General features: G+C 41.8%; 2 protein-coding genes and 1 pseudogene across 2 annotated transcripts; all 3 read right to left on the reverse strand.

Moving 5' to 3' along the window:
• Positions 1 to 870: 870 nt before the first annotated feature.
• LOC146977921 (nuclear factor 7, ovary-like) lies at positions 871 to 2,549 on the reverse strand. The gene is made up of 2 exons (XM_085790300.1): positions 2,475 to 2,549; positions 871 to 2,368 (listed from the first exon to the last, which is right to left on the reverse strand). The coding sequence occupies exon 2, from the start codon at positions 2,349 to 2,351 to the stop codon at positions 954 to 956; it is 1,398 nt and encodes a 465-aa protein (XP_085646426.1). The 5' UTR covers positions 2,352 to 2,368; positions 2,475 to 2,549; the 3' UTR covers positions 871 to 953.
• A 2,132-nt stretch (positions 2,550 to 4,681) lies between these two features.
• On the reverse strand, positions 4,682 to 6,415 carry LOC146977922 (nuclear factor 7, ovary-like; annotated as a pseudogene).
• A 5,349-nt stretch (positions 6,416 to 11,764) lies between these two features.
• Positions 11,765 to 13,226, reverse strand: LOC146977923 (nuclear factor 7, ovary-like). The gene has a single exon (XM_085790701.1). It carries the CDS (start codon positions 13,224 to 13,226, stop codon positions 11,829 to 11,831), a length of 1,398 nt encoding a protein of 465 aa, XP_085646827.1. The 3' UTR covers positions 11,765 to 11,828.
• Between the last annotated feature and the right edge of the window lie 1,584 nt (positions 13,227 to 14,810).

Here is a 14,810-nt window from a genome sequence, read left to right on the forward strand (position 1 = left end):
AGAGACTCGCTCAGGCTGCGGCTGGAAGCAGCTGTGTGTCTGGGAGAGGATCAGGGAGACTCGACGCGGCACCGGTACTAGTAATACGGGCAGCAACACATTCTGTGCTTCTGTACTGTTCTTCTCTGAATCCTAGTGGGGCTTTTTTTCGGCAGACCGACCGGGGGTGGGGGGCAGCAGGTGCTGAATTGGTGAGTTCATGTGTCTGTGGCTGAGCAGCTCAGAGCGGTTACAACTACTTGTAGTTTCTAAGCGGAAGGGGGTGGGGACGAGGCGGGTCAAGGAGGAGCAGGGGAGACGAGGGGATAGGATGGAGGATACGAGCCAGTGGGAGCCGGACAGGGCGCGCGGCGCCCATTGGTCAATTTCTATGCAGGCCCACGGCTGATAGACTGAATGGATTTTTTTGGTTCTTTTTGCTATTTATATTGTGTATATCGGACCACAGGACCATAATCGCTGTATAAACGATGTTAATAATAATTACCAATGCTCCAAATCGTAGACCATAGCTTTAATGTTGATGAAAAATAGGAATGAACGTACATTCAGCTTGATGCATGATTGATACATTTTAGATCATTTCATATGAACAGATACAAACTTTTCACATATGTAATTAAACAAGAAACACTTTTCATCTTTTCATATTTGACATTTTATCATCTGGAGAAGAATTGAAAATAAAGATTGATCATGATCAACTGATCAAATGTTCAGTAATTTACCATTTTCTAACTCAACACTCCACATAAAGTCATAATAACAAACGACAACAATGACTCAAAAGATTAAAAAAAAAAGTGAACATATTTTACAGATTGAAAGTAGTAAAAAAGGAAAAGTGTAATAGTGAGACAGCAGGAGGACAGGTGCAGTTTAACAGGTTTAATTCACTGACTTTTCCCTTTAAGAAATAAACAACATTATAAATATGATCATCCTCTTTATCTCTAACTGCTCTGCTCCACTGTCACTGACACCTTCACTGGTAACAGCTTCACTGGGAGTTTATTACCAGTGCCAATGAGTGGAAACATCTTCTGAGTGAAAGTGTCTGTGAAGGTGTGTATGTGTGTGTTACTATCAGGATCAGAGAACAACAGTTTTCCTCTGTTCAAGTCCAGATTCACTCTGATCCTCTGGAACTTCTTCTGCTCTGAGAGAACAGTGACTGGAGTTGATGGTGAACCTGCTTTGTATTTACCTTTACTGAACCCTATTCCCCATAACCCAGACACTATCTTCTTTCCCTTCCTCTGCTCAGACTCTGGTAACACACCCAGTGCCCATGTTGTACTGTCTCCAACCTCGACATCCCAGCTGTGAATCCCTGAGTTAAAACCCTCAGAGCCCAGGACAGAGCCGTAATAATCAAACCTCTCTGGATTGTCAGGAAGCTGCTGTTTGACTCCTTCTCTCACACTGGTCAGATCTCCAGACAGGATGAGTCTTGGATGAGCAGTGTTTGGGTCCAGAACCACAGGACTGTAGGAGACCATGTCCTTCATCTTGTTCCAGATGTTGAAGGTCAGGTTGCCCAGGTGTTTGGCCTGGTCTATCAGAGCTCCTGAGTCCAGCTGTGGATCCTCCAGCAGGGGGCACTGCTGGACTCTTTCCACTGCAGCCTTGTAGTTGAGCAGGAATGAGACGTCTTCAGCTCTCAGCTTGTCCTCTGTGGCTCTGACTGTGTGTGAAAGAGCTGCTATCTCTCTGCTCAGAGCCTCCATCTTCTCCTTCATCCTCTGACTCTTCTGCTCCTCTTCCTCCCTCAGTGCAGCCATCCTGGCCTCCTCTTCCTCTTCTAGAAACTGGTGAAGCTTCTTAAACTGCTCCTTAATCTGCCTCTCTGTGTGTCGGGCCTGGACCTTAATGTGTTCTGCTGTTTGATCAAACTTCACTTGAACTTCTTCAAAACCCTTTAACTTCTTCTTTAAGGGCTTCAGAGTTTCCTCAAGTTCCCTCTTGAGGTCTGAAGCAGCTTCATCGATGGGTCTGAATCTGTGGTTGGTGTGTTTTTTTGAATCTCTGCAGATGAGACACACTGGCTGCTGATGGTCCAGACAGAAGAGTTTGAGTTTCTCAGAGTGCAGACTGCAGAGAGCCTCTGCAGATCTCTGCTCTCTCTCTAGTAAGAAGCTCTCACACAGGTTCTTCAACACCAGGTTACAGGGTGGTTTCTTTCTTGAACATCTTGTCTTACAAACTGGACACAGTGGATCTTGTTTCTCTCTCCACCAGCTCTGCAGACAGTCTTTACAGAAGCTGTGGCTGCAGGACAGAACAACAGGATCTCTGAAGATCTCCTTACAGACCGGACAGCAGAGATCCTCCTCTGATCTGGAAGCCATTTAGTCTGTGAGCGAAGCTGAAAACACAGCAGACATGAAGTAGAGTCAGTCATGGCCCTCCCTCCTCTACTGACTAGACTTTAGTTTACTGTGACTCTGAGTCCAGGTTTTAGTCAAACTCACCTTCAGTGTGTGGAGTGTCAGCAGGTTGAAGCAGCAGTGTTGTAGCTGGACTCACTCTTAGGAAGTTGTTAGTTTCGTCTGAAGCTGAATCTGATCGTCTCTTCTTCAGTCTGCGTCTCTGTGACTGAAGAGGAAATGCAACTGTTTCCTGGTTTTTTTAATCATGTGAGGGGGCGGAGCTTTGTCGAACTGAATGTTCAGCAGGGTGACGCAGCAGCTCAGTTCAGTTTCTGTTTGTGGATTATTTAATGTCTAAAGTCTGAAGAAACTCAAAGTGATACATGTGGTGCCGTAAGACGCAGCAGATCAGTGGAGCAGAAACACGTAGAGAAGAAAATAGTCCAGTTTTTCAAACTTGTACTAAATTTCAAAGAGAAGTTTAGAGCAGCAGCGACTGTTCACAAAAACTCTGTGTTGTTCTTTGTCTTCATTTTTCCCTGTTCCTGTTAATCAGTGGTTTTCTGAACAGAGTTGTGTCCCTACAGATTTCTTCAGAGGCCTGTTAACAGACCACCTAACTCTAAACAACCCCCAGTACAATATGCCAATTCAGCAGTTCACACATTATGGATGGATGGATCCTCCTGCAGTCAGATCTGGACTCTGATCACATGGATGAGTTTTGGCTCACAGGAGTCGGCCAGCTTCTTTAGGACTCTACCTGACGGACCTCAGAACCAGGCCTAGGAGCAGTGGTGGTGGGATTTCTCTCACTGAAGGTTTACTGTGCCATGCTTAAATATTAAGGTGGTTCTTTGTACATAGTCCGGGTCCTGTATGTTAAGTTGTTGCTGTTACCTGTTGACCACGTGCTGCGCTGTCAAAACACCTATGAAAACAAACGTAGCTTTGTAGGGGACAAAGGCCTTTAACTCACTGATGGAAAGAACTAAAATGATTTAGTCAGTTTTTAAATACTTATACTTAAAGGTACAACGAGGAGTGTACCAGAGTTTCCTTACTTTTGGTTTCGTGGCGAGTCATGAGAATAACGCCGCCGAATCGCTGTTTATGGTCGGAAATATGTGATCGTCTTCGGACCTCTGACTTTAATTCTTGATGAATGAAAACATGAGTCTGTCTTGCGCCGGTCAAAGAATTTCACGGTGCGCGCGGAGGCTCATAAATGTAGTGTGAAAACGCTTCGCTTTTCCAAAACTCCTCATTGTTCCTTTAAATTTAGGCCAAATTATTCATATATTCTACATTACAGAGGAAATATTGTCGCTTACATTAAGTTACTTAACGGTTTCCCCCCTTGTGAACTGACCAGGAGCTTTATTTTGGTTTAATGTGTAAATAAAAGGCCACATAACAAATTAATGTGCAACAAGTCACATCTCTAAATGAATAAGAATTCAAAACGAACTGTACATTAACCAGTTAATCATTACAATGTAGAAATCAGTCAGACTGAGTTTTTCTACTTTCAGTACATTTACGTTAATAGACAGAAATATTTCAGACTGCAAAGTGTTCTTTTTTACATCTTTAGATTAAGATGTAAGACGTGTTGTGTATTCAGTGATGGAGGAACATCAGAGAACTGTTTACCTGTAATGAGAGAGTCTTAATTCAGTAGTGGAGAACTTCAAACACAGGCCTGCAGTGAAGACATGATACCTGAGAGATGTAGAGTTAGTTCAAGAAACCATGACAACAGAAACACAGCATATATCAACACTAACCTTTTTGCAGGATGTGCTTCATTTACAACTTGAAAAATAAATACATTTATACTAAATATGAACATTCATTCCTAGTCAAGTTTTGAAGAACTTGTACTGAAACTACTCCACAACATTTATTGCTATGTAGATACAGGAGACGTTAAAGACGAAGCTGAATATGAATTCAAGTCAAGACAACATTTAATTAAGTTGATTAAAGACAGGAACGGATGCACATTCAGCTTTTGTGATGAACTGACACGTTGATACATCTTAGATAATTTCATATACAAACTTTTTACATTAAACCAGAAACAATTTTCAACTTTTCATGTTTGACATTTTATCATCTTGAGAAGAACTGAAAATAAAGATTGATCAATGATCACCTGATCAAATGTTCAGTCATTTATAATTTTTTAGCTCATCATTCCACAAAAAGTCATAATAAATAACGTAATGTGAAATGACTCAGAGAGATAAAAAAGAGTGAAAATATTTTACAGATTAAAAGTAGTAAAAAAGGAAAAGTGTAATAATGAGACAGCAGGAGGACAGGTGCAGTTTAACAGGTTTAATTCACTGACTTTTCCCTTTAAGAAATAAACAACATTATAAATATGATCATCCTCTTTATCTCTAACTGCTCTGCTCCACTGTCACTGACACCTTCACTGGTAACAGCTTCACTGGGAGTTTATCACCAATGAGAATGAATGGAAACATCTTCTGAGTGAAAGTGTGTGTGAAGGTGTGTATGTGTGTGTTAGTATCAAGATCAGAGAACGACAGTTTTCCTCTGTTGAAGTCCAGATTCACTCTGATCCTCTGGAACTTCTTCTGCTCTGGGAGAACAGTGGCTGGAGCTGATGGTGAACGTGCTTCGTATTTACCTCCACTGAACCATAACACCCATAATCCAGACACTATCTTCTTTCCCTTCCTCTGCACAGACTCTGTTAACACACCCAGTGACCACTATGTACCGTCTCCGACCTCGACATCCCAGCTGTGAGTCCCTGAGTTAAAACCCTCAGAGCCCAGGACAGAGCAGATATAATCAAACCTCTCTGGATTGTCAGAAAGATGCTGTTTGTTTCCTCCTCTCACACTGGTCAGATCTCCAGACAGGATGAGTCCTGGATGAGCAGTGTTTGGGTCCAGAACCACAGGACTGTAGGAGACCATGTCCTTCATCTTGTTCCAGATGTTGAAGGTCAGGTTGCCCAGGTGTTTGGCCTGGTCTATCAGAGCTCCTGAGTCCAGCTGTGGATCCTCCAGCAGGGGGCGCTGCTGGACTCTTTCCACTGCAGCCTTGTAGTTGAGCAGGAATGAGACGTCTTCAGCTCTCAGCTCGTCCTCTGTGGCTCTGACTGTGTGTGAAAGAGCTGCTATCTCTCTGCTCAGAGCCTCCATCTTCTCCTTCATCCTCTGACTCTTCTGCTCCTCTTCCTCCCTCAGTGCAGCCATCCTGGCCTCCTCTTCCTCTACTAGAAACTGGTGAAGCTTCTTAAACTGCTCCTTAATCTGCCTCTCTGTGTGTCGGGCCTGGACCTTAATGTGTTCTGCTGTTAGACCAAACTTCACTTGAACTTCTTCAAAACCCTTTAACTTCTTCTTTAAGGGCTCCAGAGTTTCCTCAAGTTCCTTCTTGGGTTTCAAAGCAGCTTCATTGATGGGTCTGATTCTGTGGTTGGTGTGTGTTTCTGAATCTCTGCAGATGTGACACACTGGCTGCTGATGGTCCAGACAGAAGAGTTTGAGTTTCTCAGAGTGCAGACTGCAGAGAGCCTCTGAAGATCTCTGCTCTCTCTCTAGTAAGAAGCTCTCACACAGGTTCATCAACACCAGGTTACAAGGTGGTTTCTTTCTTGAACATCTTGTCTTACAAACTGGACACAGTGGATCTTGTTTCTCTCTCCACCAGCTCTTCAGACAGTCTTTACAGAAGCTGTGGCTGCAGGACAGAACAACAGGATCTCTGAAGACCTCCGTACAGACCGGACAGCAGAGATCCTCCTCTGATCTGGAAGCCATTTAGTCTGTGAGTGAAGCTGAAAACACAGCAGCCAGAAAATGGAGTCAGTCATGGCTCCCCTCCCTCCTCTACTGACTAGACTTTAGTTTACTGTGACTCTGAGTCGAAGTTTTAGTCAAACTCACCTTCAGTGTGTGGAGTGTCAGCAGGTTGAAGCAGCAGTGTTGTAGCTGGACTCACTCACAGGAAGTTGTTAGTTTGGTCTGAAGCTGAATCTGATCGTCTCTTCTTCAGTCTGCTTCTCCGGGAACTGTATCTTTGTCTCTGGTGAGTTATGTGAGGGGGCGGAGCTTTGAAAAATGACTGAAGGTCAAACAGCTCAGTCCAGATGAGATAAATAAAAAAAGGAAGGGTGGTATAAAAATGCCATGGTTCTCTACCGTACACATTTCCTTGTCATGCTGTGTCTTGTCTGTGTGTGGGAGTCAAGTCATATAAACTCATGTATGGGAGTTAAGACATAAACTCATGCTCTGACAGCTTTGAAACTTGACATAATTGTGGTCAAGAAGTTTCTATACCTGGGTGTGAAGATCTTGGTGTGTGTAATATTTAATGCTAAAGAGATACACTTTTTAAAGTAATTTATATTTTTACTTATTATTTTCATTTATTCTATGTGTGGAAGGGAGCAACTGTTTAAAAAACCAAGATAAACAATATTTGTGGGGAAAGTACAACAAAACCTCAGATTCCAGATGCTCTTGTGATTTTATACATCCATATTTTGGGGGAATAAATTACACGTAATAATTGTGTGAAAGCAAAAGCCTTTTCTTCTCAGGCTATAACTGTACCATCAAACTCTATTGTTGTGTCTCTAATCTATATATAAACATGTCAATTACTGATTTTTTTTCCGTCTGATTACGATTGTTTGCTTGTTTGGTTGATCAGCTCTACATAACGTGAAATCATGATAGCAAATGCAAATGCAAAAAAAACCCCCCAAAACCCCCATCAACATTCAGGAGTGCTGCCTTGGAGCACTTTTGTGTCCCCACCAATATCAAAATCAAACCTACTCCCTTGGTATAAAGACCAAATTATCTTTTATATCAGCCCTCTATTGCATTGAATATATTACTTCAACATGATAAAAAAGGTTTTGCATGTTTTTAACTCAAAATGTCTTAAAGGGATAGTTCAACATTTTGGCAAATTGGCCCATTGCCATAATTGCTATAGTCATAGCAGTAGGTTCGTTACCTTTAATTGTAGGTGTAAGCTATTTTTAGTACAGCGGAGCGCAGCAGCAGGCTGCTCAGAGCTACGCTATGGAGGCTAAGGGAATTTCTTGGTTTCCCTCATTAAACTCATCAAATACAAAATCCCAAAACTCCACAGCGCTTTTGTAGACAAGTTGTGAGCTGCACAACCACCACGCTATGAGATAATGACGGAACGATACGAAACGGAGCCGTTTTCGAGGTAAATTCATACAAAACCGCTGATGCGCGTTGCGTTCAGGGACAGTTTTTCAGCAAGCAGTCTCCGTATTTACCCTGTATTTACCTCGAAAACGGCTCCGTTTCGTATCGTTCCGTCATTATCTCATAGCGTGGTGGTTGTGCAGGTCACAACTTGTCTACAAAAGCGCTGTGGAGTTTTGGGATGTTGAATTTGATGAGTTTAATGAGGGAAACCAAGAAATTCCCTTAGCCTCCATAGCGTAGCTCTGAGCAGCCAGCTGCTGCGCTCCGCCGTACTGAAAATAGCTTACACCTACAATTAAAGGTAATGAACCTACTGCTATGACTATAGCGATTATGGCAATGGGCCAATTTGCCAAAATGTTGAACTATCCCTTTAAATAACAAACATTTTCTTAAAATATCGTCGTCGTCGTTGGTAAATTGTTGCCATATGGAAACAATATGCAATTGTGGAAAGTACCATACAATCAATATTTTCTATTAAAAAAAACAAACTAATTTGATTAAAAACAAGACTAAACAAATCCATCTTATAGGCCTACTTTGTATAATAATAACCTGTAACAAAACTGAAGTATAAGCATTGTAACGGATGTGCACTCACTCACCCATAAAGGACGTGCTAACCAACTTGCCAAGCGGTTGTCAACCTCTTGGCAAAGCGATTAGGCGACGATGAACCCCATAGGACAGGCCGTGAGAAACACAACGCAGAGGGCCAGATATGAACATCGGCTACACATTCAGTATTATTCATTTTATTTCATTCAGTTGTTTTATTTTCCATTTTATTTACATTTATATATAGCCTAGTTTTAGTTTTTGTCTCCTCACAACTAACTTACACAGACATACTCCTACACGCATTCACACAAACATGCACACGCCCCTGAGGATGAGCGATCTACCTCCTCTCTGCTTCCTCTGCTTCTCTATCTGTGCCTGGCTACTACTCTGAACTGCCCCTGCTCTCATCCAGCTTCACATCGACACTTTTGTCCTCCTCACTGTCCACAAACTCATCCTCACTCTGCCCCTACTTCTCTTTCCCTCTTCTATAGAAGTAGCTGGGTTGCATCTTTTATGAAGGAAATGGGATGATATGTTAGAGTTAAAGAGACACGATGCCTTCAAAGCTGTGGGACAGAAATACTTCAGACTGCAAAGTGTTCTTTTTTACATCTTTAGAATGTGTATTGGTTGTGTAAAGCGGCGTTCACACCGGACGCGATAGACGCGAATATAATCGTGCCAGACGCTTCCATCGCGCCGCTTGGTCATTTTGGATCATTCGCGTCCATCACGTCATTCGCGCTAGACGCTCCGCCCGTTCATTTGAAAACCGGTGATCTCAACCTGCTCTCTTTCCACGTCGATCGTGGCTGATATCACCACCGTTGCTGCACTGTACTACTGCTGTACAAGTCTCAGAAACACCGGAAAACCACCCGCCGTCGTGTCTGGGTTCACTGTGTGTGTGTGTGTGTAGGTGTGTGTGCGTGTGTGTGTGTGTGTTGTTGTTGTTTTTTTTGTCCACTCTGTGTAGAAGACGGCAGCGGTGCCCACACACAGCTCAAATACAATTAGCTTCTCCTTCATGTTGTTCTGAGTGTAAACAACCGTACAGAGAAGTGACGTCGTCGGCTTGAACTCGTCGCTGATTGGATGTCACGGCGCGATGCCGCCTGAAAAGTTCAATATTTTCAACTTTATTCGTGCCGCTTCAGACGCGCCGCTTCATTCGCGCCGCGTCTCATCGCTCCAGACGCTCCATTCGCGCCGCCTCCGCCTGAATCGCGTGTCATCGCGCCATTTACATTGATTTTCAATGTAGAGTTGCCGCTCCATTCGCGTCTATCGCTTCCGGTGTGAACGCCCCTTAATGGTGATAGGAGAATTTGCCAAAAATGTTGAACTATCCCTTTAAAGACTGAGAGCAAAACATTTCCCCTATAAAAGTTGAATTATATTTGCAAATTAATGATTTTGAATAACTTCCCAGCTCCGTTGTTTGTATATTTAACTCGTAATCAACCTGGTCCATGTCCAAGTCAACATACAAGGCATAAAATGTAAAAAATAAAATAAAAAAATAAAAATACTATATAATATTGTACATATCATAAATATGAATGAACAGAGTGAGATATATAGTGGCCATTTAAAATGTGGAGAAATATTATGTAAATACTACACATTTGTTTTCTTCTGTTCTAGTCAATGAATTTCTAAGACACACACACACACTCATTTCTGGAACCTCTGTGGTGAACACACTTAAAATAGCCGACTCGGCCCTGCGCCCCACAAGACGCGGAGTGGATCCTCCGTTGTTCGGTTCAATAAATGAGCGTTTTTTAACTTGTTTGTAGTTTTTCACTGTAACTGCTGTTTGTTTTTGTTTGCTTTAAAAGGTACTTAAGTATCCAAAAGTACATGCTTTTAAATTTACTTTAAAGCAGAAGTAAGCGATCCGGTCGTTTTGGCTAATGCTGCATTCCAGGTAGGCTTTTGAAACCGTAAATTACAGCTTCAAGTCACAACTTACGACTTTTTAGCGTTCCAGGCAACCCACTCGTGTTTTTCCGACCTGTTTTACCTGTGAAAGTCACTATAACGGCCACTCGTAACTTCCGACCGGTGAACTCGTACCAGATCGAACTGGTACGACTTCACAGGTCGGAAAAACACGAGTTACGAGTTTCCTTGAACGCACCATAACAGTCCTCGTCCCTACGTCACCACATTCACGGCGTCCCTTGGCTGCACACACAGCCCTTCATACCGTTCTCTCTCCTCATTGGATAAAAACTGTAGGATACGATAAATGTTTTCTCCTCGGCTCAGAGCAGAGCAGAGTGACTGAGAGACCCGTGTTTCGGTCCAAACACTCTATGTAAGTGATTGCTGTCGGAAGATAGAACTATTTAAGACTTATATTAACACAAATATATCACTTACTTCTGCTTTAAGTAAAAGTAAGAGTAAGAGTAAATTTCTTATTTTTCACATCAATGAATTTCTACAATTTTGGCCTGCACATTCACCACGCTATGAAATAATCATGTATAATTATGTAACATTATGAAACATGAAGCAAATACTCTGAACTACTTGCAGCTTTTGAAATCCCTCCGCCCAGCAGCCGTGTCTGGAATGTAGTTCAGACTTCAGACTTCAGACACTTTATTGTCATTTCACACAAATGTACAAGATACATCGGCTGAAACGAAATATTCGTTTCTCACCAGCTCCTACTAGCAGTGCTTTATGCTCTGGCTGCATTTCCCTCTAAAACAACTCTGTCTCGTAATGTTACATGATTATTTCCTAGCGTGGTGAATGTGAAGGTCACAAACTTGTCCACCAGATCGTTGTGGAGTTGTGGGATATAAGAAGTGTTGTGTATCCAGTGATGGAGGAACATCAGAGAACTGTTTACCTGTAAATAAAATTAAAGATCCAGTCTGGGCTGGAACTCAGAACCACGTCAAGAGTCTAATCTGATCTGAGAGAGTCTCAATTCATTAGTGGAGAACTTCTGTGAAGAACTGATACCTGAGAGAGGTGGAGTTAGTTCAAGACACCGTGACGACATAAACACAGCTTTTATTAAACTTTTGCAGGATGTGCTTCAGTTACAACTTGAAGGAAATAAATTTATACTAAATATGAACATTCATTCCAGATTAGTTTTGAGGAACTTGTACTGAAACTACTTAACAGTATTTATTATAATTCCAAGTCAAGACAACATTTTCTAATGTTGATGAAAAATAGGAACGAACGTACATTCAGCTTTTGTGATGAACTGACACGTTGATACATTTTAGATCGTTTCATATGAACAGATACAAACTTTTCATTTCACATATGTAATTAAACAAGAATAATTTTCATGTTTGACATTTTATCATCTGGAGAAAAACTGAACATAAAGATTGATCGATGATCAAATGTTCAGTCATTTATCATTTTTTAACTCATCACTCCACACAAAGTCATAATAACGAACGTACTGTGAAATAACTCAAAAGATTAAAAAAAAAAGTGAAAATATTTTACACATGAAAAGTAGTAAAAAAAAAAAAAGAAGGAGATGTGTAATAATGAGGCAGCAGGAGGACAGGTGCAATTTAACAGGTTCAATTCACTGACTTTTCCCTTTAAGAAATAAACAACATTATAAATATGATCATCCTCTTCATCTTTAACTGCTCTGCTCCACTGTCACTGACACCTTCACTGGTAACAGCTTCACTGGGAGTTTATCAACATTGTTAATGAGTGGAAACATCTTCTGAGTGAAAGTGTGTTTGAAGGTGTGTATGTGTTTGTTAGTATCAGGATCAGAGAACGACAGTTTTCCTCTGTTCAAGTCCAGATTCACTCTGATCCTCTGGATCTTCTTCTTCACTGGGAGAACAATGACTGGACCTGATGGTGATAATGCTTTGTATTTACCTCCAGTGAACCATAACTCCCATAATCCAGACTCTACCTCCTCTCCCTTCCTCTGCACAGACTCTGGTAACACACCCAGTGACCAGTCTGTACTGTCTCCAACCTCAACATCCCAGCTGTGAGTCCCTGAGTTAAAACCCTCAGAGCCCAGGACAGAGGGGTAAAGATCAATCCTCTCTGGATTGTCAGGAAGCTGCTGTTTGACTTCTCGTCTCAGACTGGTCAGATGTTCAGACAGGATGAGTTCTAGATTAGCAGTGTTTGGGTCCAGAACCACAGGACTGTAGGAGACCATGTTCTTCATCTTGTTCCAGATGTTGAAGGCCAGGTTGCCCAGGTGTTTGGCCTGGTCTATCAGAGCTCCTGAGTCCAGCTGTGGATCCTCCAGCAGGGGGCGCTGCTGGACTCTTTCCACTGCAGCCTTGTAGTTGAGCAGGAATGAGACGTCTTCAGCTCTCAGCTTGTCCTCTGTGGCTCTGACTGTGTGTGAAAGAGCTGCTATCTCTCTGCTCAGAGCCTCCATCTTCTCCTTCATCCTCTGACTCTTCTGCTCCTCTTCCTCCCTCAGTGCAGCCATCCTGGCCTCCTCTTCCTCTACTAGAAACTGGTGAAGCTTCTTAAACTGATCCTTAATCTGCCTCTCTGTGTGTCGGGCCTGGACCTTAATGTGTTCTGCTGTTAGACCAAACTTCACTTGAACTTCTTCAAAACCCTTTAACTTCTTCTTTAAGGGCTTCAGAGTTTCCTCAAGTTCCTTCTTGACGTCTGAAACTGCTTCATCGATGGGTCTGAATCTGTGGTTGGTGTGCTTTTTGGAATCTCTGCAGATGTGACACACTGGCTGCTGATGGTCCAGACAGAAGAGTTTGAGTTTCTCAGAGTGCAGACTGCAGAGAGCCTCTGAAGATCTCTGCTCTCTCTGCTGTAAGAAGCTCTCACACAGGTTCTTCAACGCCAGGTTAATAGGTGGTTCTAACCTTGACCATCTTCTCTTACAAACTGGACACAGTTTATCTTGCTTATCCTTCCACCAGCTCTGCAGACAGTCTTTACAGAAGCTGTGGCTGCAGGACAGAAGAACAGGATCTCTGAAGACCTCCGTACAGACCGGACAGCAGAGATCCTCCTCTAATTTGGAAGCCATTTAGTCGGTGAGCGAAGCTGAAAACACAGCAGACAGGAAGTAGAGTCAGTCATGGCTCCCCTCCCTCCTCTACTGACTAGACTGAAGTTTACTGTGACTCTGAGTCCAGGTTTTAGTCAAACTCACCTTCAGTGTGGAGTGTCAGCAGGTTGAAGCAGCAGTGTTGTAGCTGGACTCACTCACAGGAAGTTGTTAGTTTGGTCTGAAGCTGAATCTGATCGTCTCTTCTTCAGTCTGCGTCTCTGGGACTGACAAAGTCCAACAAACTTTTTCCTGGTTTATCTGAGGTGAGTCAGGTGAGGGGGCGGAGCTTTGAAACATGACTGAATGTTGAACAGAACAGGTTTGTCCAGATGAGATCAATAAAAAAAAGGAAGGGTGGTATAAAAATGCCATGGTTCTCTACCGTACACATTTCCTTGTCATGCTGTGTCTTGTCTGTGTGTTGGAGTGAAGTCATATAAACTCATGTATGGGAGTTAAGACATAAACTCATGCTCTGACAGCTTTGAAACTTGACATAATTGTGGTCAAGAAGTTTCTGTACCTGTTAGAAAAACCTGGGTGTGAATATCTTGGTGTGTGTAATATTTAATGCTAAAGAGATACACTTTTTAAAGTTATTTATATTTTTACTTATTATTTTCATTAATTCTTTGTGTGGAAGGGAGCAACTGTTTAAAAAACCAAGATAAACAATATTTGTGGGGAAAATACAACAAAACCTCAGACTCCAGATGCTCATTTGATTTTATAGCCTACATCCATATTTCGGGGGAATAAATTAGACGTAATAATTGTGTGAAAGCAAAAGCCTTTCCATCTCAGGCAATAACTGTACCATCAAACTCTATCATTGCGTCTCTAATTTATCTGTTCATATGTCTTGCATATCAGCATTAATATTTTTGTCAGGTAACAGACTGGCTGGAGGAGATGGAGGAAGAGAGACCAGAGAAGAAGGAGAAGCTGGATGAGATAGAGGAGAAGAGGCTGGAGGAGAGGCTGGAAATTCACAGGTGAGGTTAAACAACGATGGATATGTTAGTCATGATGATGCACAGTTACACTACAGCCAGTAAAGATGAGAACTCTTCGAAGTTGCCTCCTTGTCTTTCATTAGTTGCTTTAACTTATAACATTACAGAATACATTAAATCCTTATGTTCTCTTTAGCTATTCAGATATGCATTATAAACATGTCAATTACTTTTTTTCTCTTCTGATTACGATTGTTTGGTCGATCAGCTCTACATAATGTGAAATTATGATTGAAATGCAAAACAAAAAACAAAAAGAAAAACATCAACTTTCAGGAGTGCTGCCTTGGAGCACTTTTGTGTCCCCACCAATATCAAAATCAAACCTACTCCCTTAGTATAAAGACTTTAAATCATCTTTTGCATGAAATATATTACTTCAACATGATAAAAAAGGTTAAGCATGTTTTTACCTTAAAATGTCTTAAATAACAAACTTTTTTCTTTTTAAATCGTCGTAGTCGTTGGTAAATTGTTGCCATATGGAAACAATATGCAATCTTAGAAAGTACCATAAAATCAATATTTTCTATTAAAAAAAACA

Source organism: Trachurus japonicus, chromosome 11 (genome assembly GCF_045865225.1).
Source record: "Trachurus japonicus isolate A0001 chromosome 11, Traja_1.0".
In the NCBI taxonomy this organism is placed as follows: domain Eukaryota; kingdom Metazoa; phylum Chordata; class Actinopteri; order Carangiformes; family Carangidae; genus Trachurus; species Trachurus japonicus.